Raw genomic sequence first — 21,711 nt, 5'->3', positions numbered from 1 at the left:
CATATGGCAGTACAAACTGACTAAGACAGTCTCAGATGATAAAAAGGCATTTGACAAAATCAAACATCCATTCCTGATTTATAACCCTATTTATTTAAAAATAGTTACTTCTTTAAGATGATACACACACAGAAAAGCACTAATATTTGCTTGGATTTGTCCTCCCTCATTTTTCTTCCTTTATTTGAGCAAAATTTAGCAATAACTTCTAAAATTTTAAGCGTATATCCCCTTTTACACAAATTATTATGATCCTTTTAGGTATTAATGCTACAGATATAATAAGGCAAATATACCAGGAGGATAGACAAAAGCTCATAGAAGAAAGAAACTAAAAATGAAAAACCCGTAAGGGGACTGGTTATTCAAATTACCATTCAATAGTTAGTACACAGCTGCTTAAAGAATATGCCTCCATTTAAAGAGTAAGGCAGACCTCTTAAGTCCTGACAAAGAAATATGAATATTAAGTGAAAAAAGCAAAGTGAAGCAGACTGAATATGATCTGATCCCATTCATGCAAGAAAAATGCATGTGTTAGCATAAATAGAGCAAAAGGTCTGAAAGCATACACACTATGCTTTGAACTTACTTTAAATATTTGTATTATTTTTTCAATTCATATAAATAGCCTTTTTAACTTGTACAAGAAAAAATAAAGCTTCATATTTTTTAAAGACAGAATAAAGAAAAGGGCACTGCATAAAAAAGTCTAAAGTGGTCAGTCACTATAGCATTGTTTAGGTGTCAACAAAAGAAAAAAATTAGAGTAGAAGACACACAAGAGGATGTAAATTAGAAGGCCTTAGCAAAGTTGACCTCAAAGGCAGTGTGAAGACACTGAGCATTTTTGTGTATAAAAGTAAAAACAATGAATTTGGAATCTCAGGAAGATGACTGTTAACACAATACAATAATAATAGGTAGTGTTGGGTTGGGCAGGGAACAGATTATCTAGGGAAGAACTGTAATACAGCCATCTACAGTGGGGAGTTACTGAGATCAGTCTGAGGTGTGACAAAATAACTGTTACTAATAAATAGGATACAAGTGTTGCCACATCACTTTCCTGCTAAAAACCCTTTAATGGCTATCCCTTGCAAACCTGGATGCTTTTCTTGTTCTAGAGAACAAGTAAACAAGAGTAAGGAACGGAGTTATATACAGATAACCAGTGGGAAACTGTGCCTTGTCTATAACCATTAGGTTGAAAAGACAAGAAGACTGAAAACCACTGTGCTTTATTATCTGTTTACATATATTAAAGAATTCTGACACACTTAGAGTGGTAGTCCTTCAATAAAGTTTCACATCAGAATCACCTAAAAAGCATTTTCAAAGTGTATATGCCTATGTCCTATTCTCCCTCAAAGTTCTGATTCAATAGGCCTAAAGCAGAGTCCAAACAAAGGTATTTTGCATAAAGCTCCCCAGGTGATTCTGATATGCACTTCCAGTTAAAAACTGCTTATCTAACTGCATGGACGGCTTCTCAAATAACGAAACATAAAATAAAAGGAAAGCTAACACATTGTTAGTATAGAGGACAAAGGTCTTGACACTGTTATCTGTCAACTTTCTTAGAATCAAACTCTACCTTCATAACACTGTCATATTTTTATTTGAATAACTGCAACTAGCACCTGTGGCCAGAATACAGCTGCTGGATCCAACAAAAGAGATGTCGTCGTTTTTATCTCTTGGAATCATAGTAAAGCAGTACTGGTAATGCATCAGTGCTGTAATCATAGGGAAGATTACACACAATTTATACAATAGCTGATTGACAAGAAGAAATCTCCACAATAGTGTTCTACAATTGTGAGTGGTGGTTTGAATTAAACAGTTTTGTAATTTGTACAGACTTTTTTTATTGTCATCACTAGCTTTCTGCCATACTTAAAAGATTGCAGTTTTTTAAACATTGTGAGAGCAAAATTATTTCTTATAACTTTAAAAATGTTGGGCTCCTTTCAAGACATTCAGAAACATATAGTCAATTATTTTTGCTAAAAATTATTTTTCTAATCAAATGTTTAGAAGTAAATTTCTTTGGTATATTTATTTCATATTTTATATAAAGAATTTTCTCTGGAAAGTAATAGAAATTTTAGATATCAGACAACTTTCACATACAAGCTACCTTTCCAGCTCATTTTTCAAGTCAAAACTGACGTGTCAGTGGTTATGTCTTTTTAATCTTTTACAAAATAAAACACACATAAAAACAGAGAAGAGTGTATGATGCACTCCCACATACCTATCACCTAATATCAACAATTATCAAAACTCTGTCATTCTTGTTTCATGTAATTCTTTTTTTTTGCTGATGCACTTTAAAGAAAACATCAGATGTTATTTTATTACTCTTTAATAGATAAGAAATTTTTAATAGAACCTCTTTATCATTATCACACATTAACAATAATAATTCTCTAATAATATCTAATAACCATTAAACATTTGACTTTCCCAGACTATCTCAAAAATATTTTTTACAATTGTGAATATTATATCATTTTGTACCAAACTGTGACACACGAAAATATTCTGCCTCAAAAGTTAATGTTTTATAACTATCCAAATTTGAACATGCCATATCTTTATAAGAGCTTCCCACTATGTTTCTATGACAGTCCGCCAAAATCGTTAACATGATATACAAAATATTGCACGATTTGGCCGTTACCCAAATCAAGGCCTCAGGTATGACTGAGACCTCTCCTAGTTCCATAATAATCTAATATTTTCTTAATGGTAAGTTGCCCCAGTGAAAGATAATGGACTAAAAGAATTGAGAATGTACAGCCAGCTAAAGGTAATGAAAAAGCAATTCACTGCATAAACCTTAATTGGATGCTGAATTAAGGAAAAGAAACTACTTATAAAAAACTGGCACAACTGGGAAAATCTGAACGTGTAATTACTGTTAGTGCTATAAATGTGGTTCTGAAGGAGAATGTCCTTATTTTTAGAAGATGCATACTGAACCTTCAAATAGTTTTTTTTAAAAACATGTACATGCTGAGTGTATATGCATGCGTGTATACGTGTGTGATTGAAAGAGAGAGAGAGACAGGGGGAGCAAATGTACCAAAATATTAACAACCAGTGAATCTAGATCAGAGTTAGATAGGTATTCATTGTACTGTCCTTTCAACATTCCAGTAAAAGCCTGAACACTTTTAAAATAAAAAGTTGTGGGGGACAGAAGGGAAAGGGTAAGAATGCATTGTCTCCTTTTCCCCATAATATGTCTATTTCTTAACTAACAGCACTTACTTTTGTAAATAAAACTTCAATAATAATGGCCTCCCATTTCCCAGAGATAAAATAGGTTAATAGTTTATCAGATTTTTTAATATACAGCTTATGACATAGACAGTGTCATGTTACACATTCTAAATTATATTCTACTTTTTCTTTTCACATAATGTATCATGGACACTACCCCTACAAATTGAGATCTATATCCTCTGTTATGAAAGGCAGAAGAGAGAAGAAGTTTGGATAGAGCAAGCGTTGGCAAAGCTTCCATAAAGAGCCAGATACTAAATATTAAGTTTTGAGGGCCAGACAGTCCCTGTTCCACGTACTCAATTCTGCTGTTGTAGCAAAAAAAAAAAAAAAAAAAAAAAAGCCACTGATAATATGTAAATAAATAAACATGGCTCTGTTCCAGTAAAAATTTATGAACACTAAAATTTAAATTTTATATAATTTTCACTGTGTCATGAAATTATCTTTTGGTTTTTTTCAACTTTCAAAAACATAAAAACCTAATTCACAAGTAGAAATGACAACATAATTTGCAGGGACCAATGGGAAAAAATAAATGGGGCCTCTTGTTTAAAAATTAAGAATTGCAAAATAATGACAGCAGAGCATTAAAACAAACACAGGGCCCTTCTAAGAGTGCAGCCTACATGACTACAAAGTTATATAAAGTACAGAGAATGGTCCTAGTATATATAAAGTGCTTTTTAAGAGTTAGCTATCATTATATTTTAATAGCTAAACAGTATTCTACTTAACCAACACTGTACCTGCACAATTTTTCCTATAAATAGTCTGATAACTTTATCGGAAAAATATCCTTGTTCGTATAAGTTTGCACATTTTCCCTATTCCTTAGAAAAAATTCCTAAATGTTAAAGTACTGAATCAAAGCATACATATTTTTAAATTCTGAGATATTTTACTATTTTGTCTTTCACAAAAGCTTTGTCAAACCACCCTCTTTCCAACAGTATGAGGACTGGTGCCCTATACCTTTCCTAGTAATGGGAACTGTCAAAATTGTCACTTCAGCTTTAAATACATAATCTTACTGCATCTTTATAATTTTCCTCAACATCATAGCCAAGGCCCTTTGGGCACAACGTGTAGCAGATTATATTTTCCAAAGATGACCACACATCATCAACTGCAACATGACTTTGCCATTCCCCCATCAAAACACAGTCTATTTCTTCACTCTTTTACTGGGTGACTCCTGTGACTGTCTTAACATAATACAATGTAAACGATGCTGTACCTGTTCTAGGCTTAGCCCTTAATTGGCCTGGTAGCTTAAATGCCCTCAAGGACGACATGACATATGGAGAGGACAGAAGGGTCACAGTGCACCAGGGCATCAGAATGTGAATGAAGAAGCCACTCACTGGAAGTGGATCTTTCAGCCTCAGCCGCCCACTTGTCTTAACATGGATCAGAGATGAACCATTCAAACCTTTCCAAACTCCTGACTCAAGAGTCATTAGCAAAATAAAATGGTTGTTTTAAGTCACTAAATTTTACTTGGCTTGTTACAGAGCAATAGATAACCAAAATATGATTTAAAGTACAAACTGATAAAAATATTAAGATCATATATTTCCAAATCAACCTGTACTTCAAAGGTTATCTTAGAGAAACACACTTATTTCAATGATTGTTTATGAACAATCTTATGAACAATTATTTTACAATCACTTAAGGAACCTTAGTTACATTTCTTTCAAATTTCTCATTCTGATTCAGGTTGTCCAGGAGCAACAGTTTAAAAAAAAAGCTGTTACAGACATTCTAAGTAAACAGTCAACTGAAAAATTAAGAGTTTATCAAGGTGACAGAATATGAGATATTTAAATTTATTCCTATACAACTGCAATAAACACTAATTCTCTGAATAGTTCAGTTTGTGAATAACTATTTCCTTATAAACCCCACATATATAAATATTCTGGCAGCCTAGAAATAGACTAGGCTCTCAAGAGTTGTAACAACTACTCAAGAGGACCTAAAATTTTTGGTTTGATTTAATTATTGTGTTGTGAAAGAAAAGTTAAACAACCCTAGCAGCTGTCGTATATTATTTACAGTTTTGCAAATTCATTAATAGTACAATAACAGAAAGATTCCCAAAATAAAAATAGTATGTTATGTGAAAATGAAGAATGCATGACTGTTTTGTGAACATAATTTTTGGCAATAGAAGTCTGTAGCCTAACTACTGTGTGCAAGGAATTATCCTGCTAGTGAAAGGAAACAAAGACACTGCTGGTCCCATACCAAAGAGTTTATAACCGAAAAGTGAATATGAGATAAGATCATATCAGTTTGTAAAGTAAAATTACAAAAGGCTACACTTCTGGGCCAATTCTACTTGACAGCTCCACAAAAGTAGAAATCAAGATTTTTTGCCAAAATCCTGCTCTTCCATTGCTTCCCCTTAGCAAACTATACCTCCATCCACTCAGTTGCTAAAGTCAAAAATGTAATTTTTTATTCTGTTTCTGACAAACAATTCAACAGCAATTCTTTTTCATTCTACTACAAAAATCATCTCCACCACCTCCTGAAGTCATCTCTTGCCTCACCTATCCTGATAACCAGTTTCCTGCAATGGCTTCCTTAACTGGTCTCTCTACATCCACTCTCACCCCTCTACTACCCATTTTCCAAATAGTAGTCAAAATATTTTTAAAATACAAGCCTTATCATTTCTCACTATTGCTAAAAGCTTTCTGATGGCTTCTACTGCACTAATCATAAAATCCAAACCTCTTACTATGGATGACTTATAAAGCCTAACAAGATCTGGTCCCTGCTTATCTCTCTTATCTCTCCTTATCTCCTCTTGCTCACTCTGCTCCAGCCCACATTGGCCTTTTAGTTCCTTGAAGATCTAGCTCCTTCCCATTTCAAGGCTTTTGATTCATAAGCCTCTCCCTCCCCCTGGTTCCCATGTCACAAGTGATCAAACTCTGCATTATCAACAAGAAGACAACCAAACATCATGAGCCTCCTGATGTAAATGACACAGTACATCATCACCAATGAATATTCTTGCCAAAAATGTTTAAATTCAATCTATCCAGAGGAAACAACCAGACAACTTTAGAATGTGAGAAATTCTCCAAGATAATTCATCTACACTCTTCAAAAAGTAAGTTAACATGAGGTTATTAATTATCATACTATCTATAATCCAGAAAAGTAGGGAATCATCGCTTCAAAAACAGGGATAGAGAGATTGCCAAGATGGTGGAGTAGAAGGATGAAATTGGGAGTTCAGGATTGCAGATATTAACAACTATATATAAAACAGATAAACAACAAGTTTATACTGCATAGCACAGGGAACTATATTCAATATTGTGTAGTAACCTACAATGAAAAAGAATATGAAAAGGAATATATGGACGTATATGTATGACTGAAACATTATGCTGTACACCAGAAATTGGCACAACATTGTAAACTGAATATACTTCAATTAAAAAATTTATTTTAAAAAAACACAGAGAAGCAACAAGTGTTTATCCCATAGCATCTTGATAGAACATATGATAACAACCATTTTGTTCAAACCATAAAACCTTCTTAGTGATAATGAAAATTTATAACATTATTAAATAAAAAATAGCAAATACCAAAACTTTTGCACTATGATTTTAAGAAGGTAATAGTAAAATAATAAACATAGATGACATCTTTGGCAAAACTGCAACCCAGCTGAGATGAGCCTTTTTTGGAAGTTGCAATGGGGTGAATAAATTTTGCATGTGAGACAGAAGTGAATCTTTAGGAGCTAGAGGGTGGAATGCGGTAAACAGAATAATAGCCTCCCAAGGATGTGAACATCCTACTCCAGAACCTATGAAGAATATGTTAGGTTACACTGTATAGGTGAATTAAGACAGCATATAGAATTAAGGTTAATAATCACCTGACCTTCAGATGAAGAAATTATCCTGGAATTATCTGGGAAGCCCAATGTTATCACAGAGTCCTTATAAGTGAAAGAGGGAGAGAATCACAGTCATTGCTGGCCTTGAAGACAGAAAGGGGTCCTGAATCAAGAAATATGGAACTGGAAAAGTCAAAAAATAATGATTCTCCTCTAGCCCTTCTAGAAAGGAATGCAGTCCTGCCAACACCTTGGTTTTAGCTGAATGAGAGCTATACTGAAACTCCGGCCCCTAGAACTGTAAGATAATAAATCTGTGTTGTTTTAAGCCACTAGATATGGGATAATTTGTTATAGCAGCAACAGGAAACTAACGAAGCTTACTCATTGACTGGACTAAAATGACCAGCTGGTACTCCTCTGTCTGCCTAACAAAGGAAAGTTCTTTGGAGAAAGAACTAAACCTTCTCTGGAGAAAGACAATACCATCCAGAGCATCTCCAATTTTTTCATATACAATGTACAGCATTAAATCAAAAACTGGGCCAACCAAAAGAAAGAACTAAACAACAAAAGAATACAAAACAATAGACCCACAGATGATCTAGATGTTGGTTTTATTAGGTACAGACTTTAAAATGGCAATAATTAATATGTTCATGAAACTAGAGAAAAGCCTTCAAGAACCTGTAAGAAACATATGAAAAGTTAGTAATTTTCACCAAAGAATAAAAATCTATAAAAAATAAATTTCCAAAAGTTAAAAAAAAAAATACAATTGAAGAACTCCACAGATAGGTTTAACAGAAGTTAAATACAGCAGAAGATGAGGGAATACAGGTCAATAAAAATACCCCATTTCTCTACAAAGCAAAACATTTCAGAAAAGAACAAGAGACATGTAAGGACAGAGCAAAAAAATTCTAATATATTCTTGTGGAACTGAGTCCCAAAAGAAGAGAAGTGAAGCAGAGGCAACTTTTAGAGATAATAGCCAGAAATTTTACAAACGGATGAAAGATACTCTACAAACCCTATATACTGAAGAAACCCTACAAGCTCCAAGTAGGATGAATAAAATAGAAACCACACCTACACATATTATGGTAAAACTGCTTGAAAACCACAGCCAAATAAAAATTCTTAAAAGCAGCCAGAGGAAAAAAGACATACTATCCTCAAAAGAGTAACAAAGACTAACAAATTTGTAACATAAATGATAAAAAATAAGAAACATAAACAAAAGACAATGAAATAACATTGTGCTTTAAAAAAAAAAAAAAAAGCCAACCTTCTATTCTATGCTTTGTGAAAATAGCCTTCAAACATCAAAGGAAAACAAAGGCTTTTTCAGGCAAATGGAAATGGCTCTTAGCCAGTAGATAAAACCTGAAAGAAATGCCAAAGTCATTTCAAATTAAATAATAAATGTGCTAGGAGTATTTTAATTCATTTTATTCATGAAAAAACTGACCATAATCAATAAAATCTAGTCTTTTTATTTACATTAGTTTAAATACTTTGATTTAAAAATCCAGAGAGATGGATTTTTAATTTATAATAAAGTTTCCCTATGAAGAGAAAACTAAAAGCAAAGTAAAACAACATATCACCAAATTTAAAACCATTAAAAAAAAGAACAGAAAAAGTTTTGTTTACTTAAAAATGAACACACTTCTAGCTAGAACTAAAAAAATCAAAATGGTTAGTCCCATAAACTTTAATTTTACATGAGTCAATTTAAAAAGTATACACAGATATCTAATTTTGTTAATGACTCTAAAATATATACAAAGTTAAATGCTTGATATTAACTGTCCTAGTGCCCATTCTCCATTGTCTGCTTTTGGTTAAATGTTTTACCATGTTTTACACTTCAATACGGAACTGTAACTTTTTAAGTAGTGAAAATTTATTTATTTAAATTTGAGTATGTCTGTGGCAACACAGAAAATACAAAAACTTTAAAGGGGAAAACTGACTAGCTTTCAATAAAGAATCCTGACATATTTCAGGTACAACTTAACTACAGTATCATAATGAAGTTAACTCCTACTATGAGAATTTCTTCATATGTTAATCCACCCAAATCTTTATAGAGTATTAACTTGCATTGCTTCTCATCTGTCTATTCCCCAAGTCCTTCTAGACGCAATTCAATGGAAATAGATTTCATGCAATCTCAAATAAACACTTAATATTTCCTCACAGTAGTTTTTTCCTCTATAATCTCAGTTCACTTATTCTTTGCTCTCTCATGGCAGACTTAAATCCTTAAGGCACTGTGTCCTCAGTTGTTGCTTCCCCCTCCTATTCTTCTTTTACTCACTCTACCTTCTTAAACACTCTACACATGAAATCTACATATGGCCCTATTTTAAAGATCTTTACTGCTCTCCTACAAAGTGGAGCATGTCTATCTACTTTTATTGTTTCATCACCCACAACATAGATGATTTTCATATTTACAAGTAACATGCAATCTCATGGTAGCTCACAGAGAAAAAAATGTGACAATGAATATATATATGTTTATGTATAACTGAAAAATTGTGCTCTACACTGGAATTTGACACAAAATTGTAAAATGATTGTAAATCAATAAAAAATGTTTAAAAAAAAGTAACATGCCTAATCCTTTATGCATTCTAGATGCTTCCAACCAATAGTTTATTTCCATATAGATATGCCAGCAACCTTAACTAAATCATCCAAGCATGTCTTCAAGGATACAAGAGGAAGAGGAATTAGCATTATTAAGTGGGTACTCCTCATCAACTTCTGTGAACGGCATTCTGAATTCTCAGTAGTGCAGTATTATTCTCATTGACCCTGGGAAAAACTAAGAAACCTGCCCAAGGTCTCACAACCAGTAAATGAAAAAGAAGTGAAACAGGTAATCAAACTCCCCACATACTTGGTCCATACTTACCACCCTAAAAGAGTATTCTCCAGTAGAAATTATGCTTTGCCTTGGTTGGTACACCACAGAAACCTCCAGTTAAATATCACAGATCAGATACACCCATTTATCTCCCTTTTCTCAAAATATCCAATTAAATAAGACAGAAGCAGGGGCGCTAATACACAAAGACAAAGAACAGAAGTGACAACAGTAGCAACACAATTCTGGAAAAGGAAAGGCAAATAAAAGAACAGTAATCCAGACCAGAAAAAGCCAAAACCTAAGTCTTCAAAATACACTGATGAAGCCAATTTCAAGCAAAAAGATTTACAATACAGAATCCTAAAATGGTTAAAGGCATGACGATGTCATTATGTCTCAAAATACATGGATGGCAGTGGGAGGAGGCAGGAGGCTGAAAATAGGATTAGTTGAAATCTTATACTCATTCATAAGGAGCAATTAGACTCTTCAGATCACCAGTCCACTCCTCCATCCTGACATGACCACCTCTCCCCTGACAAAAGATGGGAGCTTTATTTTCTGTAAAGGATTACATAATCAAGTCAAAACTATTGAGTAAAACAGTGAAAAATTCCCCATGAAAGAAACTGCAGTGAGAAGTCCTTATCCCACAGCCCTTCTCCAGCCCCTTCCTTAGCTCAGCTCCCTGAAATCTAGCACTTAGGCTCTATCTACTAGGCAGAAGATGAAAAAGAAAAGACCTAAAGATACCGACATTTCAGAGTGGTCCCAATGAAAATACCACCCTGCAGTGAAACCCTCCCAGTCAACAAACCATAACAAAATACACTATACTTCCAATAATTTTTTAAAATATATTTTTATTGAAGTATACAATATTGCATCCATTTCTGGTGTACAACACAATGCTTTAGTCATATAGGAACATACATATATTCGTTTTCATATTCTCTTTCACTGTAAGTTACTGTAAGATATTGAATATAGTTCCCTATGCTATACAGTATAAATAAACTTGTTCATCTATTTTATATATATTAGTTAGTATCTGCAAATCTCGAACTCCCAATTTATTTCTTCCCACCCCCTTGCTCCCCTGGTATCTATAAACCATGAGTTTGTTTTCTACACCTGTGAGTCTGCTTCTGTTTTATACATAAGTTCATTTGTTTTTTAAGATTCCACATATAAGTGGTATCATATGGTATTTTTCTTTCTCCTTCTGGCTTACTTCACTTTAGAATGACATTCTCCAGGTCCATCCATGTTGCTGCAAATGGCATTATTTTATTATTTTTTAGGGCTGAGTAGTATTCCATTGTATAAATATACCACTTCTTTATCCAGTCATCTGTTGATGGACATTTAGGTTGTTTCCATGTCTTGACTATTGTAAATAGTGCTGCTATGAACACTGGAGTGCATATGTCTTTTTGAATTAAGGTTCCTTCTGGATATATGCCCAGGAGTGGGATTGCTGGATCATATGGTAAGTCTACTTTTAGTTTTTTTGAGGAACCTCCACATCGTTTTCCATAATGGCTGCAGCAAACTACGTTCTCACCAACAGTGTAGGAGGGTTCCCTTTTCTCCACATTCTCTCCAGCATTTATTTTTCATGGACTTTTTGAATGATGGCCATTCTGACTGGTGTGAGGTGATATCTCAGTGTAGTTCTGATTTGCATTTCTCTGATAATTAGCGATATTCAGCATTTTTTCATGTGCCTATTGGCCATTTTTATATCTTCATTGGAGAATTGCTTGTTTAGGTCTTCTGTCCATTTTTGGATTGGGTTGTTTGTTTTTTTCTTATTAAGTTGTATGAGCTGTTTATATATTCTGGAGATTAAGCCCTTGTCAGTCTCATCTTTTACAAATATTTTCTCCCATTCTGGAGGTTGTCTTTTTGTTTTGCTCATGGTTTCCTTTGCTGTGCAAAAGCTTCATTAGGTCTCATTTATGTGAACAGAGAGCCAAGGATAAACAGAAACCCTTAAGGAACATTTCTAAAAGAAATCAGAGACCAAAACAAACAAACAACAACACCTGGAGGAAGGAGAGATAATTCAGAGAGAAAAAATTTTAACTATGACTAATTTCTTCAGATGTATAGGGGAAGCTCTTAAAGAATGGGTTGACATTAGAAAGGAATATTCAGAGAGTAAGAAAGAATATTTGAAAACTAGGGTTAGAAAATAAGTTGGATAAATTATCCAGAAAGTAGGACAAAAAGGCAAAGAAATAGAAAAAGGGAGAAAAAAGAAAATTTGAGGATTCATTCAAAATATGAATATAAAAATAACAGATGAAAACAAGATACCAATACACACTATTAGAATGGCCAAACTCCAGAGTAGTACTGACAATATCAAATGCTGGTAAGAAGGTATAGCAACAGGAAGTCCCAATCATTGCTCTTGGGAATGCAACTGGCACAGCCACTTTGGAAGATTTTCTTATAAGAAACCCCCAAACTTATATGTTTAGTTACAAAACTAAGCATACCCTTACCATACATACCATACAATCCAGCAATTGTGCTCCTTGGTATTTACCTAAATGAGTGGAAAACTTATGTCCACACAAAAACCTGCACCCAGATGTATATAACATCTTTATTCATAATTACCAAAACTTAGAGGCAACCAAGATGTCCTTCTGTAGGTGAATGTATAAACAAACTGTGGTACATCCTGACAATGGTCTTGTATTCTGCGGCCTTGCTGAACTTAGTAGTTCTAATTGATTTCTGTGCATTCCTTAATATTTTCTATATACAAGATAGAGTCAGCCCTCCATACCCTTGGATGCAGAATCCACAGATACAAAAGGCTGACTGCACTACACTGCTTTATATAAGGAACTTGAACATCCACAGATTTTGATATCTGCAGGGGTCCTGGAACCAATCCTTATGGAGACCTGTATACAATCTAAAAGTAGAGATGGATTTACTACTTCTTTTCTATATGGGTGCCTTTTTTTTCCCTTTACTTGCCTAACTGCTCTGGCTACAACCTCCACTACATTGTTCAACAGAAGTGGGAAGAAAAGACTTCTGTTTCCTGATCTTACGGGAAAACTTTTAGTCTTTCACCATTCAGTATGATATTAGCTGAGAGTGTTTTACAGATGTCCTTTATCAAGTTGGGGAAGTTCTCTATTCCTAGTTTATTGACTGTTTTCATCATGCAACTGTTGGATTTTGTCTAATGCTTTCTCTGCATCTATTAAGATGACTATGTTTTATACTTTGTTCTATTAATATGGTTTACTACATTGATTTATGCATTCCTGGGATAAATTCCACTTGGTCATGGTGTACAATCCTTTCTCTATGTTGCTATAGTCGGTTTGCTAATATTTTGCTAAGGATTTTTGCACTTACATTCATAAGGGATATTGGCCTGTAGTTTTCTTGTGATATCTTTATCTGATCTTGGTAGCAGGGTAATACTGGTCTCATAGAATCAGCTGGGAAGTGACACTTCCTTTTCCATTTCTCGGCAGCTTTTATGAAGGACTGTTGTTAATTCACCTTTAAATATATGATAGAATTCATCTCTGAAGCCATCTTGGCCTGGGCTTTTCCTTTGGGGAAGCTTTTTGATTACTAATTCAATCTCTATTTTTTCTGTTTATTCAGATTTTCTATTTCTTCTTGAGTAATTTTCAGTAGTTTGTGTCTTTCTAAGAATATATACATTTCATCTAGCTTAACTAATTTACTAATTAAGTTAGTCTAAGAATTCTTCATAACAGTCTCTTATAATCTCTCATTTCTGTAAGACAGATGTCCCCTCTTTCAGTCCTGAATCTAGTAATTTGAATCTTCTTTTTTTCTTGGTCTAGGCTAAAGGTTTGTCAGCTTTGTTGATCTTTATGAATAACCAACTTTTGGTTTCGCTGATTTTTCTCTATTGTTCTTCTATTCTCCATTTTCATTTATTTCTGGTCTAGTCTTTTTTATTTCCTCCCTTTCCCTTCTTTGAGATTAGTTTTTCTTCTTTTTCTAGTTTCTCAAGATGGAAGGTTAGATCACTGATTTTGAGATTTTTCTTCCTTTTTAATATAGGTGTTTCTAGGTGGAAAGTTCCCTCTAAGCACTGCTTTAGCTGCTTCCCATAAGTTTGGTATGTTATATTTTGTTTTCATTTGTCTGAAAGTATCTCATTTCCCTGTAATTTCTTCTTTGATCCACTGGTTATTTAGGAATGTGCTCCTTAATTTCCACATCTTGTGAATTTTTCAGATTTCTTTCTGTCATTAACTTCTAACTTCATTCCATAATGGTCAAAGAATATATTTTATATGATTTCAGTTCTTTTAAATTTATTTAAGCTCATTTAATACCTTAATATATGGTCTGTGCTAGAAAATGTTCTGTGTGTACTGGAGAAGAATATTAATTCTGCTATTACTGTGTGAAGTGTTCTATAGATATCTACTAAGTCTTGTTTAGTGTATAATGTTGTTCACATCTTCTGTTTCCTTAGTGACCAACTGTCTAGTTGCTTTACGCATAACTGGAAGTATTTGTCTGTGACTATTATTGTTGGATTTTCTATTTCTCCCTTCAATTCTGTCAGTTTTCCTTCACATATTTTGGGGCTTTGCTAAGTGCATATGTTTATAAGTGTTTCTTCCTAATGGACTGACCCTTTTATCATTATAAAATGTCCTTTATGTTTGGTAATTTTTGTCTTAAAGTCTATTTTATCTGCTATTAGCATAGCCATTCCAGTTCTCTTGAGTACTGCTTGCACGGCTTATCTTTTTCTATCCTTCTATTTTCAACCTGTGTCTTTGAATCTAAAGTTGTCATTTTGAAAAAAAAGAAAAAAGTATGTCTCTTATAAACAGCATATAGTTATAGCATCATTGGAATTTTACATAATAAACAGCTTTAAATAAATAAGACCAAAATTCATAGAATGACACACCTTCTTCTGAAACTGAAGAAGCTACTATAAAAACAAAATATTCAAGAACAGCCATCAAATTTTTGGAAAAAACAATAACAAGGGAAAACTTTTCCCACCAGATATCATAAGGCTATAAATACTGCAACTAATATAAGTATTTGCAGGAAAACAAATACATTGGTAGAAAAGGGTAGAATTCAGAAAAAAATACATGTTCATATGTATGCATATTTATGCATGTTATGTGTGGAATTTTAAATCAATGGGGAAACGATAGATTATTCAAAAAAAGGCATTAGGAGAAGGGCTTCCATTAAGAAGAAAATAAAATAGGATTATCTCCCACACTCAAAACTAAATTACAGCTGCATTACATGAAACTAAAAATTGCTACAAATAGAAAAATAACCTCTGATAATGGGAATAGAAAAACATTTCTAGGCAATACACAGAAGCCAGTTTTCAAATTTCTGTATGATAAAAGACATCATACACAAACAATGCAAATTTAATTAATGCAATTAAAGCCTGTGGCTTGAGAGAGCAAAAGAGTGAATTCACTTCCAAGTCTGCCATTTGGAAGTCCACTATTAAGAAAATCAAATTAACTTCTCAAAATATCCAGTTTGAGATTTTTTTTTAAACATTTCAAAAATGAAGACAATAATTCCCACATCATAATACATTTTAACATTAAAAGAGATGGGAGCTATAAAAGCATCTAACATGAGGTCTGGCATGTTAAAAAAGCTTGTTCTTTCTTATTTTAACTTAAGTTGATACAACATTAAATGAGGAATGAGAACCTGCAATGAGGAATAACTGGATTCGTGTATTTTGGTTCATGATAAAAGTATAATGCCAATCTACCACTTCTGAGATAAAAATACATTTTGCTTCATCCCTTGCCCACTATACTTTCCATGTATAAAGTACCAGTTGTAGTACAGAGTGTATCTGTTCTAAAGATGGAAGGTAAAGTAGCAACCCAGACAGGATTGGCATCAGCTTAACAGCAAAACATTATATGCATGTGTGTGTGTGAATATGTACACATTTTTCATTCTAATGTCTTTCACACATTGAAACCTTTCACCCTAAAGCATCTTTTTAAGATTTTTATCCTAGTTACTGAACAAGGATCATATCTGAAATAGAATCTACAAACAAGAAATCTTCAGAATGGTGCAAAATAAACATTGTTAAGAATAAAAAATAAATGTATCAGATAAAGACTCAACATTTTTATATTTGAGCAATGAATTAGAGCAAAAATCTACAATTCAAAAAGCACTGATTAATTCAACTTTTTGTTTCAAACAAAATGTTCACTTCCTGAGTGAACCATATGTTTACATAAAGGAAAACCACAATTTTTATTAAAATTGTATAAAATTTCAAAGAGCAACTACACATACAATTTAGGGCCTAAACAAGTTCAAAGTTCTTCATCAAGTGTTGGTCAAAGTGGAAAATTCCCACTTAAAAAAAAGTACACTTAAACACATTTACCTTTCTGTACATTTTAAATGAACAAGATTTTGACCTTTAGACTGGGTTTTTTTTTTTAAAACTAAGGGAACCCAAAATTACACAATAAAATGTGCCTTCCCAATCTAAAAACAAAACAAAATGTTCAGGGAATGTACAAGTAACCACTGACTTTACTCAAATTACTAAAGACAATGTTGCAACTGCAACATCCTTCTCTCCCTATTTCAACCAGTCTCCCTCCTGGTTTTCCTCTCAATGTCTCAGGAAAATTAATGGTTAAAGCTTGAACATTGAGCAAGATCTGCCATTTACATTAATTCTACAGCACCCAAGGCAGTTAAGTCCACAAGACAGACTTAAATGCCACAAGATTCATTTGTGCAGGAAAATAAAAATAGGAACTAGTTCAAAAACAGCACAATAGATCAGGATACTACAAGGAATAAACAGTGCAGCTGCCTTGCTACCAAAAAAACAAACCCAGCTCTCACAAATCTTCTCTTTGATAAAATGATTCCATATATCACTTATAAACATGCAGGACACTCTTAAAAGTTTCTCTTACACATAAAGCACGTGAATAAAAAGGCTTCTGAAATATTCTTTTCAAATGCTACAGAAATGAACACAGTAATGGGATTCTTAAAAAAACTAAAACTTAGTAATGTGAATGACTAGACTTTTATCTCTTGGCATTCTTGTCTCTACTGTAAATCTAATCTAGTCCCCAAAATGTATACAAATATTGGAGTTCTCTGAATCTTGGTTTCTCTTTCCAATATGCAGCCAACAGTAACTGGAATATTGGAAACAACTCTTGAAATTAATATCTTAGTTAATATAGAATAGATATTACATTCAAGTTTAACAAAGCTCCTTATAGTATTCCATACAACTTAATCAGTATCTTTCCCTCTTATTTTATATTCAATGATTCCTTTATTTCAAACACAAAGACAGCACATGGTTTGGGATCAACACCAGTGGTTAGAAACATTTCCAAATCACTTCTCTCAAGTTTTTCTTTTTAAAGAAACTTAAAATCTGAAATAAACTGAGTGCAAAGCAACATTCTCTAAACCAAAAAAAAAAGTGATTACATCATTACCCAGTAATACCTGGGCCACCTTAATAAAATTCCAACAAAAAGCAGAATTTCCTAAGGTACGCTTTAAAAATTACTTCCTTTACCACACAGTCCTGGAATTTAACGTGCAAAGCTGTACTGGATAATCCATTTGTATATTCTCTGAGTTTATTAAATCATGCACAACATAAAAGTTTAAAAAACTAATACCAATAATAGAAATCAAACCAGGTGCACCTTTTTACAAGCAAAGCCCTAAGCTCCAAATAAAATTCACACACACACCAGGAAAAAAAAAATCAAAGGACGTTCTCCTAGAAGTAGGAATTTCTTGGTTTTACAATAGTTTTCTTTGCTTTTCACTGAAAAGAAAATGGCAAATCAAATTAACCAAGATAAGGATGAGGACAGTTAGTCCCCGGGCTGAGAATGCAAGAATTTACAACCCAGGCTTGGCCTAGAGATCAGCGGGCACACACACATCAATACTCAGGGGACGCTTTCAAGACATGTCACTATCCAACGGAAGTTTTACGGTCTTCTTTTTTTAAGGCCAAAGGACAGCCCTATAAATGCACTGTAAAATACAACCTGGCAAAACCTCATTCTCCAAAACAATTCAAGAGTTTCCTACGAAGCCCGAAACCGAAAGAGATGTACTCTGGACACACTCTGAACTGCCGCCTCTCAAGGGAGGGAGGCCAGTCCAAGTGAATCGGAGTGCCTCCATGTCAGTTTATATGACAGATCCACTGGGAGCATCCGACTGTTATCGGGGCCCTCCCGGGCCAACGCTGCTGGAAGAGGAACATAAATGCAATCTTCAGGGCCCTCCTACTTCCGTTCACAAAACAGAAATGCACAGTTTCTCCTAGCCTTCACCCGTCAGCCCAGTACCTCTCGACAGCGGTGCCTTTCTTCAAAGAGCTTAAGTGCAAAGAAAAGCTGGTAGCCTCAGACCAGGGTTGATAGAATGCGGTTGGTCAAAGCACTCCCAGCCCCGACTCCCCTGCAAATCAACCGCCAGCGCTTCCTAAGAGTCCCCCTTGCAGGCGACACGCAAGCAGCACAAGTCAACGTCCCAGTTCGCCCCCTACTCCTTCCTCCCTGGGGTAAGGGGAGCGGAAAAACGCAAAGAGGAACTAAGTGAACTGCAGGAGGGTGCCCTGCAAGCTCCTTCAAAGAGGAGCTGGGGTGGGGGTGGAAACCAAGAAGGAACGGAAGGAAGGGGAAAGGATGAGCGGCAAGAGGAAGGGGACGAGAGCGCGCGTCCGCAAAGGGCACGAGCCTTCGGGGACGCGACTGCAACCCAGGTCCTAGAAGCTGAGGGGGTGCGCCCAGCCTCTCAGCTGCTCCGCCCCGGGCAGAGGAGGACGAAGTGGGATGAGGAGCCTACATCCATCTCCCCCGTCCAACCTCGCCCCTCAGGAAGGGTCGATCGGGGCTGCAGTGCCCTCGCCGGGTAGGGAGACGCGGCAACGGCCGCCCGCCCCGTCGGAGGGCGCGGACTGCTGGACCCCCAGCGCCTTCTGCGGGCGGGCTTTCACGCCCCCACCCCCGGGGGAGGCAGCTCCAGGTGACGCCGGCTGGCGCTGGGAGGCCGCGCGCGTTACCTGAAGCGGGGCGAGTCCTTCAGACACTCCTCGAAATCCACAGTCATCTTCATCCTGCCTCCGCCTCGCCTCGCAGGCGGCGCTGAAAGAGCCGAGGGAGCCGCGGGAGCGGCCGCACTGGGGACCCAGACGGCTACGGCGGGCGCACGGCCCCAACTAGAGCTGCGCGGAGCTGCAGAGGGGGCCTCGCCCGCTGGTCATAGTAGCCGCGAAGACGGCGGTAGCAACGACGGCTAGTCAGGCCCCAGTCCGGCCCCTCTTCCTCCCGCCCCCAGCAGAGCGCCGGCCTCAGGGAAACCGCCCGGGAGTGACAGCCTCGGCCAGCCAGCCACGAACCCAGCGGCCAATGGGCGGGGCTTCCGGCAGCACCGCCTGTAGGCGCTCGGGCAACGCGCCTGAGCGACGGTAGCTCAAGCCAATGAGCGGAGCGACCGTGGGAGCCTCCTTGCCACCAGCGTCCCGAGGCCAACCAGGATAGGTGGGCGTCATTAGGTGGGACGCCCCGGTTGCTGGGAGGCCGGCAGCTGAGGCTCCTTGGGAAGGAAGTCACGTGGCTGCGCGCCGCGCTTCCCCCGAAGCCCCCGCCTCTTCTCCTGCTTCTCCAGCCCCGCCCTGCTGAGCTGCCAACGCGGAGGAGCCGCCGCCTGCAGGTCTAAGGAAGGAGAATTGCTTCTTAAGGCAGCTGTGGCAGAAATCTGAAGATGATAAAAGAGTAGAAATTATAAATGGAAGAGATAGGCTAAGCCATCGAAGCGTTTAGAGAAACTGAGGCCAGGAGACGACCGAGGATAACTTTAGCAGTAACATCCATGTTTCACTTACTGGTTTCATCACTTAATAATTTGGAAATATCTCCTATGCATATATTTTCTTATAACTGGAGACTACTTTCTTAAAGAGCTGGCATTTGGGGTAGTATGGAAAGATCAGAAGGATTCAGATAGAATGAGAGGTAGGGCGTTTCAGGTGGAAGGATCTTTCTCAAAACCACAGAAGACATTCCTCCTTACTGACGCCTTTCTGTCGGTAGCCTTCGCCAGTTCTAAGATGATAGGGTTCTGAAAATCAGGCTCATTTACCCCAACTTGCAACACCTGCCCTCTGATCCACGATTTTTCTAGGAGCCACTGTAAGATATTCATCATCTGATCCGCACAATAACCCCACAATCCCATATTTCTGATTCTTAGATGACGTTGATTGTTACTAAAAAAAAGTACCATGGATACATTATATTAAATATATATATTTAAACCCAACCTCAAACGTATAGGCATATCCATAACAATGCACAGGGAGGATGTTCTAACAGCCTAGTGGTTCTGAGTGGAAGTCCGGAGGCAAACCTCAATTTGCCTCTTACCTTTCTCACTGCAAAGTGAAGATAACACCTCTGATCTGATAGAGTGGTCCTGAGGCTGAATAGATAAGAACTCTAAAGACACTTAACACAGTGCCAAATAGTAATCATTCAGTAAATGCTGACAATTATCATAATTGCACCACTTTCTTCTTCAGTACCGTAATCAAATGTTATGTGTAAGTCTTCTCACTTCCACTGCCTGAAGTCTTATATAAAACCCTTTTGACCATCTGGCTAAGTATGGCTTGATTGCATGCTTTTTTTCATAACCCCTGGTTATATCTTGATCTCTTTACCACCTTTAGAAATTAACAGCATAATTTTGACACATTTCAAAGAATATCCAAGTGTTACGTATCGTTTCTTTGGTTATAAACTTGGTTTCTTTTTTTTTAAATTGAGTTGCATATCCCTAGAATGTACACAGCTTCTCTTCGTAACTAGAAACCACTGGCAGATAAATGTTCAGTGTCCTCAGATATTTCAGCTGGTCAAGGCAATCTCTTCTAGATTTGTAGCTTCTATGTCCAATTTAGAAAGTTGGCCATTTCTACATTTAATTGTATTCCTGATGCCTGACAACTAATCTGTATATACAATAACCTACTGTTTCAGTGCTTCAGTACAATATAACATTGTGGAAGACACCTAAAGTGACTTGGAGATTCAAGTTAAAATTCAACTACATGGCACCATCAATGCAAATAACTAAGCTAGTTATCAAATGAACATCTTTCTGTGGATAGTTAAATTTGTATATACCCAGTTAGTGATAATAGTCACTACTTTTCTTTTCCCTGAGATAAAGCAAGCATTTTGGGGTGTCAATATTAAGAAATGTCCTAAATTGAGAAATATTAAAAATGAGATAGGCTAGGAATGCTGAGTCTTAGGATAGAAGAAATACAATATTATTATTCTTATAATAACAGAAACCAAGGCCCCAAGATATACAAACAATTTGCTAAGTGATTCAGACCCTATGATACCAGATTTTAACTGCAAACTGCCCATTCTCCCTTTAGAATTCAGCCTTGGCAGCTGTGGCTCTGTCTGCCTGAGAAGCATTTCCTATTCATCTCCTCCTTAAAATGTAGCTCAAATGCCACCTCTTTCAGGAAGCCTTCTCTGTTTGCTGAAATACAGGCCTCTCTTTTCAACAT

The 21,711-nt window shown here is 36.1% G+C and overlaps 1 protein-coding gene across 3 annotated transcripts in view; it reads right to left on the bottom strand.

The window, feature by feature from the left end:
• The window catches only part of ACAP2 (ArfGAP with coiled-coil, ankyrin repeat and PH domains 2), a 126,813-nt gene extending 107,281 nt beyond the window's left edge, over window positions 1-19,532 (bottom strand). Inside the window, exon 1 of one of the 3 annotated variants that reach the window (XM_074365572.1) lies at window positions 19,186-19,532. In XM_074365572.1, coding sequence (XP_074221673.1) covers window positions 19,186-19,238 — 53 coding nt within the window. In that variant the 5' untranslated portion in view covers window positions 19,239-19,532. The remainder of the gene's footprint in view (window positions 1-19,185) is intronic. The other 2 variants (XM_074365578.1, XM_074365579.1) reach the window with 2 other exon arrangements.
• Between the last annotated feature and the right edge of the window lie 2,179 nt (window positions 19,533-21,711).

Source organism: Camelus bactrianus, chromosome 1 (genome assembly GCF_048773025.1).
Source record: "Camelus bactrianus isolate YW-2024 breed Bactrian camel chromosome 1, ASM4877302v1, whole genome shotgun sequence".
In the NCBI taxonomy this organism is placed as follows: domain Eukaryota; kingdom Metazoa; phylum Chordata; class Mammalia; order Artiodactyla; family Camelidae; genus Camelus; species Camelus bactrianus.
The sequence above is the reverse complement of the archived record's forward strand: the minus strand, read 5'-3'. Positions and strand labels throughout refer to the sequence as shown.